This window comes from Paralichthys olivaceus, chromosome 22 (genome assembly GCF_024713975.1).
Source record: "Paralichthys olivaceus isolate ysfri-2021 chromosome 22, ASM2471397v2, whole genome shotgun sequence".
Classification (NCBI taxonomy): domain Eukaryota; kingdom Metazoa; phylum Chordata; class Actinopteri; order Pleuronectiformes; family Paralichthyidae; genus Paralichthys; species Paralichthys olivaceus.
In genome coordinates this window covers 7,687,358-7,709,488 of record NC_091114.1, presented here as the reverse complement: position 1 = coordinate 7,709,488, position 22,131 = coordinate 7,687,358, and the positions used below count along the sequence as shown (strand labels likewise).

At 40.8% G+C, this 22,131-nt stretch overlaps 2 protein-coding genes and 1 non-coding gene across 3 annotated transcripts in view; all 3 read right to left on the bottom strand.

Moving 5' to 3' along the window:
- Positions 1 to 1,047: 1,047 nt before the first annotated feature.
- Positions 1,048 to 6,023, bottom strand: snx15 (sorting nexin 15). The gene is made up of 7 exons (XM_020095457.2): positions 5,821 to 6,023; positions 4,883 to 5,039; positions 4,403 to 4,518; positions 3,878 to 4,184; positions 3,625 to 3,792; positions 3,038 to 3,235; positions 1,048 to 1,624 (listed from the first exon to the last, which is right to left on the bottom strand). Exons 1-7 carry the CDS (start codon positions 5,917 to 5,919, stop codon positions 1,485 to 1,487), a joined length of 1,185 nt encoding a protein of 394 aa, XP_019951016.2. The 5' UTR covers positions 5,920 to 6,023; the 3' UTR covers positions 1,048 to 1,484.
- trnal-aag (transfer RNA leucine (anticodon AAG)) lies at positions 3,383 to 3,464 on the bottom strand. Its single transcript has one exon. It is a non-coding gene; the product is annotated as a tRNA-Leu (tRNA).
- Positions 6,024 to 7,125: 1,102 nt separating the features above from the next.
- The window catches only part of plcb3 (phospholipase C, beta 3 (phosphatidylinositol-specific)), a 46,767-nt gene continuing 31,761 nt past the window's right edge, over positions 7,126 to 22,131 (bottom strand). The window contains exons 8-34 of the mRNA XM_069518815.1: positions 21,468 to 21,568; positions 20,709 to 20,875; positions 19,537 to 19,683; positions 19,250 to 19,407; positions 18,873 to 18,955; positions 18,157 to 18,241; positions 17,320 to 17,467; positions 16,968 to 17,069; positions 16,805 to 16,878; positions 16,620 to 16,716; positions 16,390 to 16,474; positions 15,849 to 15,973; positions 15,436 to 15,587; positions 15,195 to 15,356; positions 14,961 to 15,060; positions 14,626 to 14,730; positions 14,312 to 14,397; positions 13,991 to 14,117; positions 13,276 to 13,317; positions 12,994 to 13,103; positions 12,734 to 12,840; positions 12,078 to 12,237; positions 11,750 to 11,826; positions 10,960 to 11,049; positions 10,766 to 10,823; positions 10,449 to 10,535; positions 7,126 to 9,741 (exon numbers count right to left, since the gene is read on the bottom strand). Coding sequence (XP_069374916.1) covers positions 9,436 to 9,741; positions 10,449 to 10,535; positions 10,766 to 10,823; positions 10,960 to 11,049; positions 11,750 to 11,826; positions 12,078 to 12,237; positions 12,734 to 12,840; positions 12,994 to 13,103; positions 13,276 to 13,317; positions 13,991 to 14,117; positions 14,312 to 14,397; positions 14,626 to 14,730; positions 14,961 to 15,060; positions 15,195 to 15,356; positions 15,436 to 15,587; positions 15,849 to 15,973; positions 16,390 to 16,474; positions 16,620 to 16,716; positions 16,805 to 16,878; positions 16,968 to 17,069; positions 17,320 to 17,467; positions 18,157 to 18,241; positions 18,873 to 18,955; positions 19,250 to 19,407; positions 19,537 to 19,683; positions 20,709 to 20,875; positions 21,468 to 21,568 — 3,141 coding nt within the window. The 3' untranslated portion in view covers positions 7,126 to 9,435. The remainder of the gene's footprint in view (positions 9,742 to 10,448; positions 10,536 to 10,765; positions 10,824 to 10,959; positions 11,050 to 11,749; positions 11,827 to 12,077; positions 12,238 to 12,733; positions 12,841 to 12,993; positions 13,104 to 13,275; positions 13,318 to 13,990; positions 14,118 to 14,311; positions 14,398 to 14,625; positions 14,731 to 14,960; positions 15,061 to 15,194; positions 15,357 to 15,435; positions 15,588 to 15,848; positions 15,974 to 16,389; positions 16,475 to 16,619; positions 16,717 to 16,804; positions 16,879 to 16,967; positions 17,070 to 17,319; positions 17,468 to 18,156; positions 18,242 to 18,872; positions 18,956 to 19,249; positions 19,408 to 19,536; positions 19,684 to 20,708; positions 20,876 to 21,467; positions 21,569 to 22,131) is intronic.

The window sequence follows — 22,131 nt, the reverse complement described above, 5'->3', positions numbered from 1 at the left end:
CTCCATCAGCCATTCTCCCGCATTGTTTGAATAGTATACCAAAACTTAAACAGTCAGATTGGTCCGACTCTAAAACTCTAATCTCTAAAGGTGAGCAGTTGATAAAATGGATTATTATCTATTACCAGGAATACAGTGTCCATGTGAATTTATTAAATATGTTTCAATCATCAATTAACATACTATCAATTGCAATGAAACGGTTTAAAGGGTTTTAAGGGTGGAAAGAGGAAACAGCTTTATGACCACAATTGGGGAAGTAAAGCAGCACAAGCACAACAAATGGATGATAAATAACGGATAGAGATAACGTGTTAAACTACCATCAGTAATGAACAGATTGCAGAAGCCTGATAGACATGTTTATGATGTTATTTTAACTTTAACTTTCCATTGAAGGACGCTGTTTTACATACAGAACATTTAACACAAGGAAAAAATAGGTGCAACTGTGTTAAGTGTATTTTAGTAACTACATTTGAGATTGAAAAAAAATTGCTCTGCTGGGGAAAGTAATATGAATATGTTCAGAGTTTTAAGTGTTAACACAGATGATGAGGAGTTTCTGAACTGTAGCGTTATCGTTATCATCTAATGACCAACAGCGCCTCTCAGAGGTATTGCCTTGCTACTGCAAATCTGCAACAACTGCTGAATCCTATTGCGAGGCCACTGAACAGTGACATGGTGGCAGAATAATTTGAATTTTGATTACTGACTACAATAGAAAGAATAAATCTATCAGCTGAATAGTTTCAAGTGGATAATTTTCAGATCGATAGCTTCTTGCCTCACGTAAACATACATTTAACTGCAGGTTGAATAACACAACACTATAATTTGTCATCAAAAATAAAATTCTACAAGTTGTATATGGATAGTGATCCTGACTGATGTCATGTCTGACCCCTGTCTGGGCTCAACCTCCCAAAATATCCCAGCCTGTTATTTTGATCATCTGATAACGTTATGCAACACTCTTACCGAGGTTTGGGTGAACCAACTGCTCTTTATAACTTTGACGTAGGAAACAGATATGCTATTCACTTAAATTCAAATCAAATTTATTAACAAAACATTTTTGTGCAAAACGCAAATTAAAGTAATTACAAAGACATTACTGTATTCAACAAGAGACTGTTGTAAAAGGAAGAATTTAACATGAGAAAAAGAGAGAGAGAGAGAGATGAAGGATTATTATTGATTAATCCATTAGGTTTACAGTCAGTTTCAGTTTCCAGCTTTTTAGATTTTGTAAATCAGATTTTTTTTCACTTAACAAACGCAGCTAAAGAAACAGTCTGCAGTGTAATGAGTACTTCAGGAGTGTGTGCTGTAGTTTGTATCTGAATGAGCTGGTGTTTGTGGTCCAGGTGATCTCACTGTGTGTATGTGAGTTTACATGTTGTATCTGCATGTGTGTCACAACCCTGAGCTTTATCTGTGATCCGCCTTCCTTGTAGGAGCAGTGTATATAAATACATCTAGGGTCCCTGTGCATTTGTGTGTGAAGACGTGAGAGTGTGTGTGGGTGAGGAGTGCCTGTCCACCAGCATCTCGGCGTGTTTCAGATACTGGGCGGTCCTTCTCATCACAGACTCCCTGCGCACTGGATCTGGGTCTCCTTAAAAAAAAAAGACAGGAGGATAATGGTGAATATTTCCAGTGTTATTATCAAGTAATTGTACCAGGGTGCCTAATCGGATGTTACTTAATCATGAACTTCAGAACATTTTAAATAAGACCTTGTCATAAAACTTTTTTAAATGTTTATCTGGCAGCGGTGGGATTCAAACCCACGCCCCCGAAGACACTGGCCACACTTCCACATTTCTACTATGTTTTACACTGCCAGACAGCTCACAGGGGAGGGTGGGTTGACTCTGACTCTGCCAAGAATAAATCTAGTCAACGTAAAAAAATATAAATAGACAACACACAGTGAGACAGCACAAAGTACAAATAGATAAACCAATAGAGAGGTGGTAGTTATTAGCTGAGCAGCAGATAACATGCAAACGTTTCAGATATATATACGTCAGAAGGTGCAGACTCAATTTTCAATTAAGGAATTTTCCATTCTAGCTCTTTTCAGAAGTTGTGATCTGCACATAAACTGCTTGTAATGCTAATCTGTTTGTATATCTTTTTCACCTGTCCCATCCAATTGTGATTGGTTCTCAGAGAAGTAATTGTTAGTTATGAATTATAACTCAGTGTTTTACTTATTTCATGAGAAAATTCGCTCAGTTTCTTTAAAAATACAAGACAATACAACTGTTTTTGAAATATTGAAATTAAAATAAACTGGGATAAAGCTGGATTCAAGTGCTCGGACAAAGGTAGTAATAATAATGTACTGTAGATTGAAAGACTAGTCAGAAACTCTGCTGTGTGTTTTCTCAATATACATACTTGTGTCACTATAAAACACTAGGATTCAAATCCATGCCGCAGGAGAGAGTGGAGCCTTAATCCAGCACCTTGGACCACTTGGCCATGCTACCATATTGATTTGATAAAAGAGCAGACTGACCTAATGAGTCATCCATTTGTGACTCAATAGATTTACAGCAGTCACGTTTACCCTTGCTAACGTGGGACAGTACATGCTTAAACAAAATGGCGTTGATCAATTTACTATGAGGTCTAATTCTGACACGCCACGTTTGCTTTGGTGAGCTCAGTCCGTCAGCTGTGCACAATGCATTTATCATGTATACACAGCACATCAGAAGAAGTACTATAGAGTGGATATGGTCGACAGGGCAAACTGCTCTAAACTTAAATGCACAACATAAACACTGCTGATGCATTATTATTTTTTAATATTATTCTGCAGGAAAAATACCAAATTTAACCAACTGGATGATTATGAGCAGCCAAAAAAGGTTCAATTGGCCTTTTACGCTTTGTTAGCGTGTACATCTTTCATCAGTGTTCTGGAAACATTACTATATTATTAATGAACTGAATACTTTAAGATTCCCCCTTCCTTTTTTCACTCGCCCATGTTTCTTAAACCACTCACTCTCACCCTGTACTCCTGTGATCAATATATCCACCGCCGTCCTGTATCCGTGAATGGCAGCGCTAAACTCTCCCTCCTTCTCCCGCTCCATGGCAGAAGTCAGCCGAGTGGCCGCTTGGTTCAAATAATCCTCGTCGCCTCCATGTAGACCGGTTGGCGGCAGTGAGAACAATTCTGAGTGGTCACAGGAGGAACTAGATCTATCTGAAATAGAGAAAAGAGAAAGAGGAGAAAACTCGAAGTGACCAAAGGCACATGTTTTTACAGGAATATATATAATTTGGAATTTAAGACCTTTTCAATGTAATCTACACTTGCAATTACATATTAAACAAGCTTGAAAAATATCCTTGGCAGCGGTGGGATTCGAACCCACGCCTCCGAAGAGACTGGAGCCTTAATCCAGCGCCTTAGACCGCTCGGCCACGCTACCTGTTACTTCTCTAGTTCTGTGAGGAGAATTCGGGCACTGAGCGGATTAAGAGGTATTTGGGAATTAAGCCGGAAGGTGTGTAAAGTCAAAATTACAGAATCTTCACAAAACATTCAGTTTAAAACAAAACTACATGTACTCATTCGTATTTTATTTTCACCTTGTTTATAGCAGGGATCAAAGACGGCCAAGTCATTGTCAGACAGTGGAGCTTGATCTTCTTCCTTTGGGGATGGAACCTGCTCTTCCGCCACAGAGTCGAACAGTGAATCAAACTCTTCTATGGAGTCTTGTGATTTGTGGTTTCTGGCTGGGTCAGGAGATGGCACTGTTGGTAGAGACATGGACCAAAAGGTAAAACCGAGGGAAGACAAGAAAAGGAAAGTACAGACCTTGGTTAAGATTCTGTTTACCTCTGTTATCCAGCTCTGTATCGCTGAGCTCCTCTCGCTCCTCTTGCTCCTCTTGCTCCTCTCGCTCCTCTTCCCTCGGAGAGCCTCCCATCTCACTGTAAGCCTCGGCTGCCACCTCGGGTTCTCCCACCTCTAAACCCAGGTTGGTGCCCAGGTCCTGTGGTAAAGTGGGAGCCTCCCTCCCCTCCTCCTCCTCTGCGGGCTCACAGTCTGAGGCCCTCCGTTTTGGGAGGGGGATGAGAGGAGGAGGCAGAGGCCCGGCGGAGGACAGCGGGGTTGGATCGAGAGGTCTTGTGACCTCCCCGCCCTAAGAGAAGGGAGAGGCATGTGAAAAGTAGAAAGAGTGGACAGATAAAGCAAATGGGCACATGGGCTCACTCTGATATTTTCCAGACACATTGTAAGGAAAAGTTCCAAAAAACTGACTTGGACATTAGGGTTCTCACATGAAGCCGCTCTGGAAAAATTCAGGAAAATGCCCAAGCTTCAGTGCATGTCTGAAAGCAACTTATGAGAGCGTCTTACTCTGAAGAAGTCCTTTAGCTGTGGGCTGTTGTAGAGAGCGGGTATGCTGGTCGTGAACAAGAACATGGCTTCTGCTGCCTTTCTTCTCTCTTCAATCACAGCGTTCTCAAACCTTCCTAAAGCAGAAATACACCACACAGAAACCAATACATGACAATTCAGAGGAAGGTGCTCGTATTCACTATAAAGAAAAAAAGATATAAATGAAACAACCAGCAGAGAGAGAAGTAAGTTAAACCTTACATGTGTTGTTCAAATTATCTATCAACAGGATAACTTCATAAAAGACTACAAACACTGGCGTCAAAATTGAGCTGAATTAACGTCTCTGACATTGTAAAAAGTTTATTATGCTTTTCTGTTATTTATCTAGTCCTTGCAGCTTGCCAAAAAAAACTCAGTTAGTCAGTGATCTTAGCATTTGTGACCATGCTGTGCACCTAGCATCTATAGTGTATCAAGATGTTTGCTTCATATTACCAAACATTTGTGCTCGTGGAAAAGATGGGAACTCCTCCTGTCTTCTGAACAGATTCCTGTGCGTATAGGCCAACTCCCCATGAAGCTTCTTCAGCTCCGAGAACCTCCTCCACACAACCACCTCCTTCACATCTTCGGGATGGAGCTTGGACACAAACTACAAAACAAAGAGGAGAGATTTGATTTTAAGCACAAGACCAGGACTGGCCTCCCGGTGCCAACCAGTTTGAAATTCAAATGAAGGGGCCACTGTGTCAAATGCATATGTAAGTTAAGTTGTCAGAATAAACCTGCGTCGGCTGCAGGATCCCAATTGATGCAGCGGACGAGTTTCTCAGTTTGTGATTCGTAGCACAGGATTTGTGCAACTGCAATGAAGAATTAGAGAGGGCGTACCTGCAAGTTTGCAACTCAAAAAAGCATTTTTCCCCATTGACACGCATGTGAATGTACACATTCCACAAGTGCTTAAGTTGCTTTGCACCAAGAACAACGTCAAACCTGCTGCACAGGTCACGGGTTGGTTCAGATGTCCGATGTCAGAGTACCTTGTGTGTACAGATGAGGGAGTTTGACTAAGCCTTGAATTAGAACCACACAGATGTGATCGTCTTCCATTCGATATGAGACTCGAAGGCCTGTGTCATGGGGCTCAATCACAAGTTGTGTGTTTCACTCCCTGTTCGCCACGGCCTCAGAGAAAAGAGCCATTGTGCATTCATCTGTCTGTGAGAGCTGCAGGGTGCTCTCTGAAATCACATTGTGTCATAAGCTAATAACAACACAAAGGAAGCTACTTTTGATGAACTGACAATATAACAGAGGACAACAATAATGCTCAGGCTAGCTATAGCAGAAAGAAAAACGTGTGAGCTAACACGAGACAAACCATAACAACAACTATGCTTCGTGTTGGGGGTGAAAGAGTAGAAACCAACCCGCGCTGACACTTTGTACTCGGTGTGTCCCTTCTCGTGTGTCCGTGGCTCGGTGACGGAGAAGAAGCGGTGATATTCCTCTTTAGGTTTCCGCGACATGTTCCCTGTTGTTGATAGAAACAACACAAAATAAAAAGCGAAGCTGTCATCAGCTGCCGAGTCCCCCGTGCCGCCCTCTCCTCCACTCACTTCCGGGCTAGTGACGTCGGGGAGTGCGTGATTACGTAGGGTGTTGAACGTCAATTATTTCATTTCATCAACAAATTCAATTTAATTCAATTTCCAATAATATTATTTTAACCTAATTGCTTATTAGCTGTATTCATATATATTAAAAGTCTGCAAAATCAGGCTCCGTGTGAAAAGTCAAGTTTAATAATCCAGTTGCCAATTATTTAGATGTAAATACCACATACTAAAAAACCCTGTGTTATGACATTCAAATGTATTCTTATTTAGTGATGGAACCAACATAGAGGACCGAATCTTGACAACTAAAGCTCATTTTTGGTGTCAATGTTTGCAGAGGAAATAATAATTACTTTGTAAGAGTCTATGCTGGAATTTTGGGAGTTTGGGAGCCAAATTATTGATTCAGGTGAGTAACACTACAGGTGGATTTTAGAAGTAATGGTGGTTAATCTTAAATGACTAGAAGAGAAAAAGGATTATATACACATCTAAAAAACAAAAAACACTCGTTTTGCGTTAACTTGAAGTCGTGTTTTTATTCTGACTTATGCTAAGTCCAATGATAGCTCTTCTTTTAACTCTGTTTTGGTCACCACAAAATCTTGAGGAAAACGTGAATGTTTAGCTGCTAAAGTACCTCTGTATGTTAACCAGCTAGTTGCGACCTGTGTCAAACTAGTGAAGAGTTTGTTGATCAAAATTCATGCTGAAAACATCAGCAGCAGGAGGGACATTTCTGTTTGGTCCAATAAAAGAGTAAGTTTAACACCGGTTTTCAGTAAACCTTAGTGGGAGTTGCATATAAAAGAGATGCTTTGGCTCTACAATTAATTTTAGTGTCTTTTTCTTTTTAATTGAACAAGTCATGATGTCGAATGATCCACTATTATAAGAGCTCATTTATATTTGAGTACTGCTTTTCAGTGCCAGACCTCAGAGCTGCATGCTGATGAATCTGGTTTCATAAAGGTCAAACTCCCAAAATATCATTGACGTCCTTTTACATGAAACAATACAACACTCCACAAAGGACCTGTGGTACATCTAAATACATCAACGTATCCAACTTTCTAAATTTAAAGCCCCTGGCAGTTACCTACAACCAGCAATCAGTATTTTTTCAGTGTGTTTATTTGAGTCAACAGGTCAAAAGATTGTATGTGTATATATATTCATTCATATACAATAGATATTTTTCTTATATTTTGGTCTCCAATCTATTGATTTTTTTTCTGTCCATGTCCATTTGAAGTCCATGTCACAGGAACACAAGGTTTTTTACAAGCAACAAACACAGAGAGTTCTACAAGTGCATTTAAACATGAGAAGACAGCTGAGACAGGATCTGACACCTTAAAATAATGAGGAGTAACTTCTGATAATGTACAAATCGTGTTTAAATACAGACGGTGTTACTTTAAATACTCGCCACTGGATTTAGAATGGCTCGGACATTTGGCAAATAAGCCTTTGGATGTTAGAGGACACTTCTATGGAGGTCATTTCTTGTCTTCATTCAAGAGCGTGGTCTTTACTCAGCGATTTCATGTTCACAGATTAAGTGACACTCAAAAGCCTGCGCTTGCACTCAAGTATACCCTGCTTGTGCTTAAATTTCATCTGCTTGCACTCAGATACTTTGTTGGAAGTGTGTAAGTGTTTACAGGACTCTGCAGGTACACTAACGCACCGACAATAAGGGCCGGGCAATTTAATTTCTCTCGAGTGAGCGCATTAGAAAATCTGAACACGATATAAATACAACCTGCTCTCAAACTTAAAGATTGAGCTCTAGAAAGATAGGGGGTGAAAAAGATCAAGAGGACAAGAGAAAGCACTGCCCCCAGTGGTTGTGTGTTGTTGTTGAGGTCCTCGTGATGAAGACCTACAAATGAAACACCTTTCATAACTGCCCTTAGGCACAGTAAAAACACAATCTTAACTTGTAAGGTGAAAAACTTTTTGCACTGCGAATAATTGAACGCAGCATGAGTTTCAAACCTTCTTCCATCCACAAAAAAACACAATAGAAGGAAAGTTGTTGAAATTCCATTTAAATAGATAATAGTTTACAAGGGGGTATGTGTGCGCGCATATACGAGGAAGAGGGGGGGGTAATCAGACAGACAGGCAGCCAGTGCTCATCGAAAGGAGGGAGGTGACGGAGGACAAGACAGGAATCTCTCAGGTCGTCCTTAACCTCCCCCGACCTCAGCCCCCCTTGTGGTCAGCACTTGTGGTCAGTAGTAAAATTCACATACAGCCAAACATATACACACAATACACAAAAATAGAGTGCCAACAGTTTACCCCTCAAAGTGGACAAGAATGGAAAAGCAACAACCATTTACATCATTTAAAAAATTAAAATAAAAAGCAGAAAAAGGTTTGATGGAAATAAAACCACAGATTTTTAAATTAAGTACCTAACACACTTTTTAAAAAGCATATTTACCCTGATGTTAAATGTCCATATGTTGTTCCTATGTCGATTCTGGAAACAGGAGCTGAACTACAGTTTTCCACGATGGCAATAAGAGGGAATGCTTCAAATTTGGAGGATTGTGAAGTCAAAGCTTGAGAAAAGTGGGAGGTTTGCGAACCTCGAGAAAATTCTTTCTCAAATTGAGTTTGGAGACTACTCCCTATTCAGCCTTGATTTAAGATTAATGGCCAAAAGCTTGATCCTGACCAATGATGCTACAAATCCTGGAGAGGGATTGAGGTGCAGTATAACAATTAAACTAGATGAATGGGCAGCTCAAATCACAGAGGTTGCAGCACCACTTACTGGTCACATACTGACATTACAGCTATAACTTCTGAAACCCTTTTTAAAATCTGGTTAAAACTTTCTTCTTGATATTTCATCTCGGGAACATATTTCTATAATCTTGATCACTTGTGGATAAGATGTTTTGTTCCTGTTTTATTTGTCTGAAGGGGAAGGCATTTTATGAATTGATGACAGTGGTCAGGTGTCGCTACAAGCAAAATATTGCAAGAGTTATCTTTTCTATTACCTTTTCTAACCCTGCTCCTTTCACAATTTAAAAGCTTTTGCAAAGAGTTCAAAACAAATCTGTGTTGTGGCAAAACTGTAGCAAAGCTTACTGACCAGAACAACAATAGAAATGATGCAAAGAATAGGGTATGACAGGATAGAATGAAAAAACAAAAAATTTAAAAACAAATGCTCGGTTATGATTCTCATGAAATCTTCCAACTAATGGCATGATGTGTCATCTGACTGCAAAATTAAAAATATTAAAGCTCTGTAGACACAAATAAAACAGTCTGTAATAAAAAGGAATAATAAAAGGAATAAAATTAGTAAATAATCTATATCATTACTATCCCACATATTAATCATTATAGACCCCAGTTGTATTTTCCTTTTTACACGTAATAGTTTTAGTCACTTCAACTGAACGACATCTCCACCTCCGACAGGCCGGGAGTGGTGGACGAGGACGTCGAGTCGGCCAGCGAGGCGGTGCTATTGTCCATGCTCCTGTTCCAGGTGTTGGGCGTCGAAGGATAAGAGGGTGTGGAGCAGTTGGAGGGCGGCCCGGACTTGGGGGTGGAGCTGCTGTTATTGGAAAAGGGCGAGAACAGGGTGTCCTTGCTGAGACCTTTGTTCTTCAGCTCCTGCTCCAGGTGCTGAAAGATTTCCTCCGGCAGTTGCTTGTACTCCTCCTCCAGTTCCTTCTCTAACTGGGACTTAAGCTGCATATGGCACAACAGGAAAATAAGAAAACATGTTCAAGTGTTAAAGAGGAACAGTTTGAGATTTGTGGATATTTACTTATTTGCTCTCATGCCAAATAAATAGAAAAGTTTTAGGACGCCAGCCAGAGTCTTAACACAAGTACAACCACCTGAGGATGCTGGCAGTCTGTCTCCATGTTGGTTTTTATCCTGAGGTCAAATTTGTTCATGCAAGTATCTGTGAGTTCCCCAGTCCCTGGAATAACCAAATCATTTCTTGAAATGGCAAGTGCGTGGTCCTACACTGTGAGGTTACCTAAAGAATTTCAAACTAACGTATTGCATGCAGAAGTATTACATATCTATAGTATGACTCAATAAAGAGCTGGATAGTTGATATGCTTCATATGTAAACAGTAAACTCATTCTTTGTGCATCATCCATATTTACAAAAAAATGGATGATGAGCATCTTTCTTTATTTTACAAAAAAAGAGAGTGCAATTTAAATTAAAAGCAGATCCAAAATGAAACCAATTTCTACATCATTTACATGAAATATTGTAAAAAAAACATGCTTTTCTTCTTCTAAATCAATGCAACTGATTTAACAGAGTGTCAGTTCAGTAAAATCATTTTTCTCAGTTCAACAGAACTACTTCTGCTCTTAAATGGGTTCAATGAACTGTGGTTGTAGTGTGTGTGAGCCCATGTGTTCTGCCTCACCAGTGGGAGCTCCTCATCTATGTGCTGCAGCACCTCCCGCTGCCTCAGCATCAACTTCTCCTGTCTCCTGCTCTGAGCCTGCTCCAGCTGTAGGGTGAGGAAAGAGAGAAGAGAAGAGGGGGGAGGGAGGGAAGGAAGGGAAGGTTTGAAGAAAATATGGCGGGGAAAAGAGAAGATGCAGAGGAGAATGTTACTCAAGCCATAATGTGCTATAAAGTAGGTACATAGACATTCTCAACGACTGCCAGAGTGTGTGTGTGTGTGTGTGTGTGTGTGTGTGTGTGTGTGTGTGTGTGTGTGTGTGTGTGTGTACTTGCCCCGCGGATTAAGGCAACAGAGTCTTGAATATGTTTTTTGTTGATCTCATTCAGTTCCCTACAGAGTGAGGAGAAAGAGCGAGAGGAAGAAAAGAAAGACAGAAGTGAGTTGTTTAGGCCCAAATATTCAATAATCTAATACTCCAATAAACCTCTGCTCAGCAACACAAGCAAACAAAATGCGAGTGTTTTACGTTTCAGCCTTGTCTTTGTCGCGGCTTTTGGCTTCGCAGATGCTGTTTTGTCGTTTCCTGTCCAGGATCTTCTGGAGGTCTTTTTTCTCCCTGCAGACACAGTTAAACACCAGCTTTACGTCCAAGAGAAGACCAGAGCAACTTTTTATATTTCAGTAAATATTAATAAAAAACTATGAAAGCCTTATTAAAGAAATTGAAACTCTAAGATTTCAAGAAGTACTATGTGAACTCATAGTTTAATCTCAAAACAGGCAAGATATTTTTCTTACATAATAGTCGCAATACTTTGCTTGTAATATTACCACTTTGTTAATGGGATATCACGACTTTATTATCATAAATATTGAGTTTACAATTAGAATATTATGACATTATTATTGTTATATTATGTCTTTATTCTCATGATATTACAACTTTATTATGGTAACATTACTTTTTCTTGTAGTATTACATCTTCCCTATCATGATATTATGATATTATGACTTTATTCTTGTATTATTACTTTTTCTCGTAAAATGACTTTATAGTCATGAATTATGACTTTATTCTCATAATATGGCTATTGTTAAATTATTACAACTTCTTTATCAGAATCATACGACTTACTATCCTAATATATGACTTTTTTTCTTGAATGTCCAAATTTCCCTTCAAGTTCAATTCTGGTAAAGTCACCTGGTGTAAAAAGATCACTTAAAAAAATCTATAAAAGACTCATTATGACAAAAATGATTCATAATAATTAAAAGCAGAGAGCGACTCTGGCAGTGAAGCGTCCTCACTTACCTCTCACACAGCTCCCTGAGCTTCTTCAGCTGAACTGCCTGGCATTCATTGGCTGTGTCCTTTAACTTCTGGAAGGTCTGAAAACACACCACAACAGACGACCACCTGTCAGCCAATCAGTGTGCAGGAGTACGGGAGTGCCACAAAGTGGTGAATTCACTTTTTCCGTCGGAGCGTATGAAAAGTGGAATTCACAGGACGGAGGCCACTGCTGTTCCAAGTGTCACCTTGAGTATGTATGAGGGTGCAAAGTTTGGGTCTCATACACAGAGGTGTGTGTGTGTGTGTGTGTGTGTGTGTGTGTGTGTGTGTGTGTGCGAGACGTCACCTCTTGCAGATGTGTTTGTTGCTTCTCTCTCTCCAACAAGTGAAGCTCTTGTCGTAGTTCCAGCAATGCCTTCAACTGCCACTCCCTCAGCTGCACCTTCTCCTTCTCCAGCTCCTGATCCAACTCCTTCAACTCACGCTGCACTGGCTCATGTGGTTCACTGATCACACACACACACACACAGAAAGACACAGACACAATGAAGGCAGGTGTCACGAGTCACCAGCTTCTCCCGCCCTCTCTCCCTTCCCTTCCTATTTGTCTCCCTTTCTCCCTCCCTTCCCTTCACCATCCCTTCCTTCTCCCTCCCTTCTTACAACAGTATCTATCTCACTCGATATTTTTATCTCTATCAAGGTGAGAGGGAGGAGCCCTGTCGGTTTGTTTGTTGGTTAGCAGGTATTACACAAAAACAATAAATAAGATTTCTGGAAAACTTGATGGAAGGATGGAACATGGTCCGAGAAATTGAGAGATTCTTTGACTGTCACCAATTTCCCAGGAACTAATTCATGCATCTTGATGACACAAATCAGGGATATTTAGATGACTGATGTCTATGACTGTGAGACATTTGGTGCAGCTTGATTGGATGTATGGAAACTGTTTTTTCCATATTTCTCTCTTTACTCTCCCACATATCCCCACATGCTTACTTTTTCTTAATGCTACGTTTGAGATGTTTCTCCATCTGACTGCGTCTCCTCTCGGTGTCGGACTGAAGCTTGCTACTCCGATTCTGCTCCTTACTGAGATTCCACACCTGGATACACATATGAGCAAAAAACAATTTGTTTTGCAACAGGAAGTGACTTTTCTGTATCAAGGTCCAAGAGTTTCTTAACCATCAAATGAAAAATACACATGGTTCTAAATCTGCGTATCCGTTCTGTTGCGTATCTGCCGGAGTGAGTACCTTCTTGAGGTGTTTCTTCCGCAGCTCTTTGAGTTCTTTGCTCTGCTTCTTCAGCAGCTTCAAATAGGACTTCTGCTGCCTCAGCTCCTCGATAGAGTTGACATTGACGTCTGAGACACACAAACAGGAAAATCATCTTCCGCACAAACAGACACTTCTGACCTTTCCCTCCGTACTAAAGTGACCTAACAAATGTTTTACACACAACGCTGCATGTAAAACGTGACACGCAAATGCTTTCACTCATTTGTGTGTGAAATGGATGTGCTGGGATGACCTTACCTGTCAGAACGTTGGCTATGAGGTCCTCCTTCTGAGTTGGTACTATACACATGGATGATGGAGAAAAAATGTCATGAAATACAAAAATGCTCATTGGACACATACGTTTTAAATCATGAAAGTGGGACATTGGGGGACTCACAACACAGTGAAAACATAATGTGCCATTTTTGGAGTGAAAAACATATTTAAACACATTATTGCATGAAATAAATAATGGTCAATATATAATTTATAAAATAATATAGAATAATTGTGCATTAAAGAACACCTACATAGGCATATCACATTATAAACACACATACACTTACATTAAAATGTAACATTTAGGTTTTCATTTCATATTTAGAATTAACATTGACATTATCTTTTGAGAAATAAGTTTACAAATATTGCTTTAAATCTGGTAAAAATTTGAGATTCAAAAATACACGCCACTTTTAAAAAAAAGCTAAATACGGTGAAATGTTATTTTCAACATGTGCCACTTTACAACCAGAACCATGTAGTCATCACAGGCTACAGACTTCATTAGTGCAGCTTCCTTTCATGGAAAAAGATGAAATAGCTCTGGAAATAGAAACTAGTTACAAGAAAGTCTCTAATTACATTTAGGAAAACAAGTGAGTTCAAATACAGATAAGTGGCAGGTGCAGGAATTTAAGTATTTACTCATGTTACGTCGAGGCTGTGTATTGCTCATGGCTGTCTGTACCTGGTGGAGGAGATTTGAAGATGTCGCAGGGTTCCTCCCATGGGCAGGGGGGGGAGTTGTGCGAAGGGGAGGGAATGACTTCACACTCTTTCTTGCTCTCTCTGTCTCTGGGCTGGTTGGGGACATGCTGGGAGAATAAGACCCATTGAGAATATTTACTCCACGTTCAGATATGTAAAAAAGAAAAAAAACAAACTAACTAGAGGGTGTAGGGAAATGCTTTGTTCTTCACACATACACACCTCACATACATTCTGACATCTCAACAAGATTTTATTTGTAATTCTAGTTTGTTTTATTCAACACACAGATGTGTCTTACCTCACTATTGTCCTCTATAAGAGCAGCCAGCTGTGTCTCCCTCTTTTGTACATGACTGATGGGGTTGGCCAGAGCATCCATGTAGTCTGAGAATTAACACACAAAACACAAAAGAGCACCTTAATGTCATAGATATCATCAGGTTCCTTTTTCAAATTTATTATATTTAAGAACATTTAGACAGTGTCAAGTCCCATGGAAGATTTCATACTGTCAGACATCTAAAAACGAACGTAGACTCTGACCTGTGTTACACTGGATGTAAAATAAGTCAGTAAGTGTGTGGTGTGATGTGAGCGTGTTGTTCTTCTCACCCTGGTGCTCATTAGGGATGTAGTCCTTAGCCTCAGTGTAAACCAGCAGGGATGGCAGGAGGAGCGGCTGGTTCAACTCCGTCTTCAGGTTAACGTAGTGGTAACCTGGAAGGAAGCAAGGAAGGGAGAGAGTGAGAGAGAAAGAAAGAAGGAAAAAAGGAGGGAGGAGGAAAGAGGGAGGAAGGGAAGGATGGAAGGCAGAAAGGAATAAATAAATTGCTTCAGCAACGTAGAAAACAACAAACTGCTCTAAATGTGTGTGTGTGTGTGTGTGTGTGTGTGTGTGTGTGTGTGTGAGAGTGTGTGTGTGTGTGTGCGAGTGTGCGTGTACTGACCAGGTCTAATAGCCGACACCGGGAGGATGCGGTGACCGATAAACTTGCCGTTTTCTTCAAACACTGCTATCCTCAGAGAGGCCAGCGTAGGGAGGACCACCTGCAGAGAGAAAGAGCCGGTGTTAAAACCAAATGTTTGTGCTTAAAACAAAAGACAGAAAATGATGGAAGTCGACACAGTGTATGCACGTGTGTGTGTGTGTGTGTGTGTGTGTGTGTGTGTGCACGAGTTACCTTAGTGAAGATAAATACTTCATCATCCCACACGGGGTCCAGTGAATTCCCATTGGACGTTTTGGTTCTGTACTTCCTCTTTGTATCAGCAGGAAGTCCAAATATGTCCACTTCCACATACACGCCCACCTTTTTGTCTGCCAGGAACTGACCTGAGACCACCTGGTGGAATTTAAATCCTCCATGGTTATTAAATCAAAGGATCCCGTCAAACACACGGTGACACATATGAAACACTTACTTTAATTTGGACTGTGTTGGCGACGATCCCGTCCACTATGTCCTCTGTAAAAGGGTCAAACTGTTTGTCTGTCCTCATTAACTCGGGTTTCAGTAGGTAGCCGCTGCGGCCGTTATACTCAAACACCCCCATGTTTAGCTGCATGGGAAGATCTGAGAGGGAGGAGGGAAGGAAGGAGTAAAAAAGGACAGGGGGAGAATTATGGATGGCGATGCTTTAACTTGGCCTCTGTGAGACTTTAAGTTAGTATTTGACAGCGTTAAAAAGACAGACTTTATATTTTTATGTTTATGGTTGATTCAAATTCAATCAAATGCTTGATTTAAAAGCTATTTAAAAAAAATTGGGAAATAAAAACAGTGCATCTGACCAAAACCTCCTTGGTTGTCTGAGAGTAAAATAACAGGACTAACCAAGAGTTTGAAAGTTTAGCGCCACCATCTGGCAACCGACATTCCAGAAGAGCTGAGGCATGTAGTTGGAGCTGTCCACCCGCGTGCCTTTCGGGTAGATTCGGCTCAGCTGGTTCTTATTGTACCTGGAGGAGAGCTGTTGAGGAACAATGCTGGATGTAGATGAAGTCAACACCTATACAGGAGTGTCAAATATGTAAAGCGTCACCCTGCATTCTATTCGTTGGGGGATTTGGACAGAATTGTTGCATGAAAGAATCCGAGAGCAGACATTTCACGTACATACAGTGTGAGATCGAGGAGAAGAGCTGAGCGGAGGTTGTCCCAGCAACAAAATATCTGAGTGCACAGTTTGAGCACAAGCAGAGCAAAACTAAGCACAGGCAGGGACTACTTGAGTTGAGTGTGAGCGCAGGGTTTTGAGTGAAAGCCTTACAAAACCTGAATGTGAAATCAAGAACTGCTGCCTTCGAAGTGAAAGAACAGGCTCTTGAATAAGAAGAAAAACGTTTTCAAGGAATGACAGAGCCTCAAAGGATACTCAACAAACTCGAAAGGGGAGCTCTTCAGCGTGTCCATGCCTTTGGTTTCCACGAACGATGACATCTCAAAGAACTTTTTCCTCTCTGGTGAGAACAAAGACAGAAAATGTGATTATAGGAATGAGGCGGTGTGACGGCACTGATCATTAACTATAAACAAGTCTGTTGTTATCGAGGCGTTGAGGCATCTTCCCATCAGCCTCTCTTTATCACTCCCAACCACACTTACTGGCTGCCACCTCGAAGCTCTTGAATTTGACAGGTTCGATGTAGTTGACGAGGGTCGACATCTCCTCTGTGGCGTTCACCTCACTGCTGGCCGTGCCCTAAAGGAGGCATACACTTACTGATCCATCAATCATCCCATCAGCCAGTCAAACACTCCCATCAGCACCTGCTCCTCACGGCTCTTACCTCGTCAGTGTTCGGCTTCTTAGGCTCTGTCACCGCTTCATCCTCCTCTTCTTCCTCGCTTTCCCCCTCGCCTCCTGGGAGGATGCGATATAAAAGGAAATTATACAAAAGCGGCAGCGAACTCGCAGCCTTTCTAGTCATCCACTCTTCTTTTTCAACCCACCGATGGACTTGCGAGGCTCCAAGTCTCTGACCATCCTCTCAGCCAGCTTCTCCTCCCCGTTGGACAGCAGCTGGCTCCCCTCGCCATCTGTCAACAGGCCGTCTACAACACACACAGAGCAAAGTACCAGCTTTGATTAGATGCCGTTAAAGCCTCTTGTCTTTGCACATCAATGTGTAGCAGCTACTTTAAGCTTTTGTGTATCTTCCAAGACGTCTGTTTCGTACATAAGAATAAAACGTTTGTACATAAAAAACAGATGTGCAAAAACTTGCTTTATCTTAAAATACTAAACCCCACTTTTAACATAGTTTCCTACAGCCCTCCTTCAACTACTGATGTGTCCGAGTACCAGTGTTGGGTAAAGACTCCTCCTCCAGCTCCCTGCGTCGTATGCTACTGCTGCTCGAGGGTCGGTGGTGGTGGTGCTTCTTCTTGTTTTTAATGAGGATCTTCCCCATCATCTCCTGAGGCGACGGGAGCGGCTGACCTGGGACCAGCTAAAGAAGAATAACAAAACAAAGAAGATTTACATTTATTGTCAGAGAGACGAGCAGGGACTATTCTCTGACTAGATTAAAAAAAAAAAAAAAAACTGTGATGTGACTAGAAGGTGGGAAATGTTTAAACAGAAAAGATAAAGGAATAAAGACGTTGACTAATTCAGATAAATAACTTGTACCATGAGGCCCTGGGAACAAGGTCACAGTGGACGCACAGCCACAACATCCAGATTTAATGCTCGCAGGAGTCAGAGAAAACCACAGGGTTCCATAACTCAACTTAAATGTCCCTGAGCTCGCTTTGAATCAACAACAACTTTGTTGTCCTCAAACTTTGAAGTCGGAGACTTCAAGAAAACAAGAAGATAAAGTATTCCTAACTTCTTACAGCGGCATAATTCATCATCTTGTCTTGACCTTTTACCTTGTGTCTGTGTCGGGGGTCAGGGGTATTTTTATCAGCTCTTTATTCTAACATTTGAAGAGCTCATCTGCTTATTGCAGTGTGTTTGATCATATTTGACACTCTGTTTGATAACAGCAGAGAGACGTTCCTTTAAAATGCATTTAGAGCAGACTGAAAAATGAAAGTAGCACATGGCATATGTTGAAAAGGATACATTCCAACAGGAGTGTAACACTGACATGAGACGTGAGATCACGCCTATCAGTTCCACCAGTCTTACCGGATATTTCTCCAGTGGATCGATGAGCAGGGCGTCTCCGAAGATGGTCCGGCAGTACTCAGCCATCTTGGCCTGCTGCTTGGCCCTGAGAGGAGATGAGACATAGGTTAGTGTCTGATTTACTTTCAACAAGGGCCTAGAGAAATGTATTTTATTTTATTGTTTTTATTCATTTTATAATTTATGCTATAAAATGTATCCAAAATGCAGCAGCCTCACTAAATCTACCACATTACTCCGATATTTGCTTCTCTTCATTGGAACAATCTTATTTAAATCACTCTATTTACTCTCTCTTTAAAGACTCATTCTTATAGGTGTGCTGTCTCCTAGTTCTGACTTTAACTATTTTTATCATTTTATAATGTTTCATATTGTCTTGTTTATCTGTTTATCTTGCATTTTAACTGTTTCCTATTGTTTGCCTACAATTTTTTAAATTTCTAACTTAAAAAGCACTTGAAAAGCAACATCAATTATCTACTTTTACTACTATTATTTTTATAATGTCATCTTCTTATTTTGATATTATCCATCTATATGTATTCATTCTTTTTTTATTTTCACAATCAGAACTTCTCATGTTATTTATTCTTTTTTCTATTTTTATAAAGCCCTTTACTGATCAGTTGCACACTTTCTAGGAAATATCTCATTCAAATCCTTGAAGTATAGCATCCAGGCAAACACACATGTATGCTGCTTGTGTGACTTACGAATCGACGTGGTTTTCAAAGGAGAGGATGACGGGGTACGGCGAAGTCTTGAAGGCGCTCTCCGCGATCGCTTCAATCACCTCCTGCAGTCAGTCGGACGAAAAAGAGCGAGCAAATTAAAACTGAGCAAAACTTCTCATTACATGTTCTCTGATTATTAGCCCCTGAATTAGTTCTGAAAATATGAAAAATGTGAGAGCAAATTAAACAAGGGGATACGAAATGTCTTAGTAAAACCTTGGAGAGCTCCATAGAGAATTGTATTAAAGATAACAATAATGAATAGAAGAGTATAATATGTACGTATTTGTATTTAAGAAATGAATCTGTCCTTACAAAGGGGACAAACTCTGCAAACTAAATGTAGTTTCTCTGACCTTGAAGGGGATCTCCGTAGTCATGGTGAAGCCGTGGGTGATGTACGGCTCCTCGTCTTGCGGTCGTCCCTTCCAGCAGTCCAGCTCCACACAGCGGCAGCCGGTCAGAAGCACCTGTCTGTACATCTCCACTGACGACAGACCGGTCAGCTGACCGACTGAACACACAGAAGGAGGGAAAAGATGGTTTTCAGATCCAAAGAAAAAGAACTATAAATGGGTAGATAACAATGTGAAGCATTGGATTTGCATTTTTTTCCCCTTGGACCTGAGGTGTGTGCTTTCACCTGTGAGGTACGTGTTGTGTGAGGAGTTGATGAAGTAGTGTGACAGCGGTTGGTTCATATCGTCGATGATGTCCAGCTGCTCTGGAGGCACGATGCTGTTTTCCTCTCCTCCCAGGTACTGGATGAAAGCCTGCAAACTGATCTGGTCTGCAGGAGACACAGACGACAGAGGTTGACACTTTAACCATAAAATGATGAATTATAAAACAGCGAAACGTGTTTTTTAAAGTTTGTTTAACTGGACTGACCAGCATCTAGGTTTTTTCCAGTTTTGTAATATAAAACTTGCAGCTGTGATAAGACCAACTTTATAAAATACGGAATAAGCTATTTGTTGTGTTAAGAGTCATTGTTCATATGCAAATATGTGCTCAACTCAACTTTTACACCTCCAACATCGATTTATGTTCGACAGGAAGTCCAACTTCATGACATAATGGGGAGATTCGAGAGCTTTTGGCAATGAGGGCCGATGCCTGTGTCAAAGTGCTGTAAACAAAACAGGTGATTTCAGCTGCGGAATTCATCCGTCATGTCCTCTTCTCATGCACCACCCCTCATCTGAACGCTGGGAAAGGTTTCCTTTAGTGGTGAACAAATCTGAACCCGACAATCTCCAGCTGTGTTTTTCATATGAGAAAGGTCAAATCTGGGTGATGTCCAGACATTATTCAGTGTTCATGTCTGAAAACGGCTTTCGAGGGCAGAGCTCCAGTTTTGGTCTCAACATCATTGGCTTCTTATAGATTTTTGGCTTGACAGTTTCCGAGCAAAGCTGCAGACGTTCCCAAGTTTCACACGCATCGGCGGACGACCAGGGCCGGCACATGTAGATGATTCCAACAGAACTAGAAACAGCCTCGATCTGGTCATGGCCAAGATTTTTAGAGGAACGCAACCTGTGCTCCACTTTTGCTGTAATAAAAGTCAAAATAAATTACACCTATAAACCTATAATGATCCACACATTCGCTGCTGATAAACTTCGATTTAGGACGCAAATTATAAGAAGATACAGCAGGTTGGTGCATCCTGGTCACTTCCCTAGAGAGAGATGTTCTGGGATCGAAATAAAGGCAAAAGAACCAGATGCTGAATCACCGTCTCCACAAATGAAATTCACATGTGCTCTGGATGTAAGTATATAAACGCCTTGAATGTAAATGACTAACCTCTATCCAGCTGGCTGTAGTTGGTCTCGTATCTCTCCATGATCTGTCGGACCTGCTCTCGTTTCAGCGGGGGGTACAGCACCTCGTTCAGTCGGGAGTCTCGCTGCGTGTGGTTGATGAAGTCCGTCAGCTGGTCCAGGGAGATGAACGGCTTCTTCTTCGAGCCACTGGAGCGCAGAGAAGAGCGTATTTCAAAAGAGCAAATGCATTGTCGCTTCAACAAAAGGTTATGAGTGTTACTGGGAGACTTTTGAATTTGAACTTCCTGAATTTTATTCAGGGAAAAAAGGGATTAAACATTGATGGGAAAATCACAGTGTGTGTGTGTGAAACTATTATTTACTAGTTCAGCATCTGTTCTAAACCTCCAGAGCTACTGGAGTCTTCCGCGAATAACTCAGTGAACTGGTGTTATTTTTTTTTATACATTACATGCCGGCTATTACCGAGGTCTTCTGAGCAACGGACACAATCTTCAAATTCACAACTTCTCAAAATATATAATTCAGCTTGATGTGAAGCATTGCAGTAACAAAACATATGTTGTGCTTTTAATTTGAAGACAGAAAAAAAACACTTCTATAGTTTTAAGGACATAGAGGGAGACATGTTAAACTCGTTCTGTAGACTGAAGCCACACTGCCCCGCCCCACTGACTGCTACAGAGCACTTGTCACCGGATTATTCACATTGTATTGATAGTGAAAGTAGAACAAGTCCAAAACACACACAGTTTGTCAGATTGGGCACATACTGCACCTTTTCTCGAAGATGCTTTGTATCTCAGGCCGGAGACAGAGGCTGGTGAGAAACTTCTGGAAGGCCTCCCACGTGAAATCATCTGGCTTTAGTCCCTCAGACTGCAGAGAGGGAACACAGAGGAAGGGAAGTGAAAATAAAATGACCAGACTGAGGAATGCAAAGTTAAACACATGTTGCATCAAACATGCCGAATTAAAAATTATTTCTGGTCTCCACTACTGAGTGTAAAGACATTAAACTCCTGCTTTGTTGTTGGATTCCCTCAAAAACAAGTGGAGCAAATTGCTGCTGTTTCCTGCCTTCTTTTACAGACTTTTTTCTAGTTCAATTTTCAGATTTAATGTGTGTGAAGAGAGACAAACGAAAGTGAAAAAACTAATATATATGAAAAAGTATTCTTAACATCAAAGAAAAAAGAGCAATACAATGTCTTGGTGCAATATTTCAGTGTATTCAATCTATCCATCTAATAACACAAAGCTCAGATCTTTCTGTTCCCCCTGTGCATGTCTTCTTCTGATTGACCAGCAGAAGGCAGAAGAGTATGACACACAGAGAAAGGCTGACAGTGCAGTTTGCACAATCTGCTCTCTCATTCAAAGGGAAATGTCTTGTGACTCCAAACTGATTTTTTACAAAAGATCGCACTGACTGATAAAGA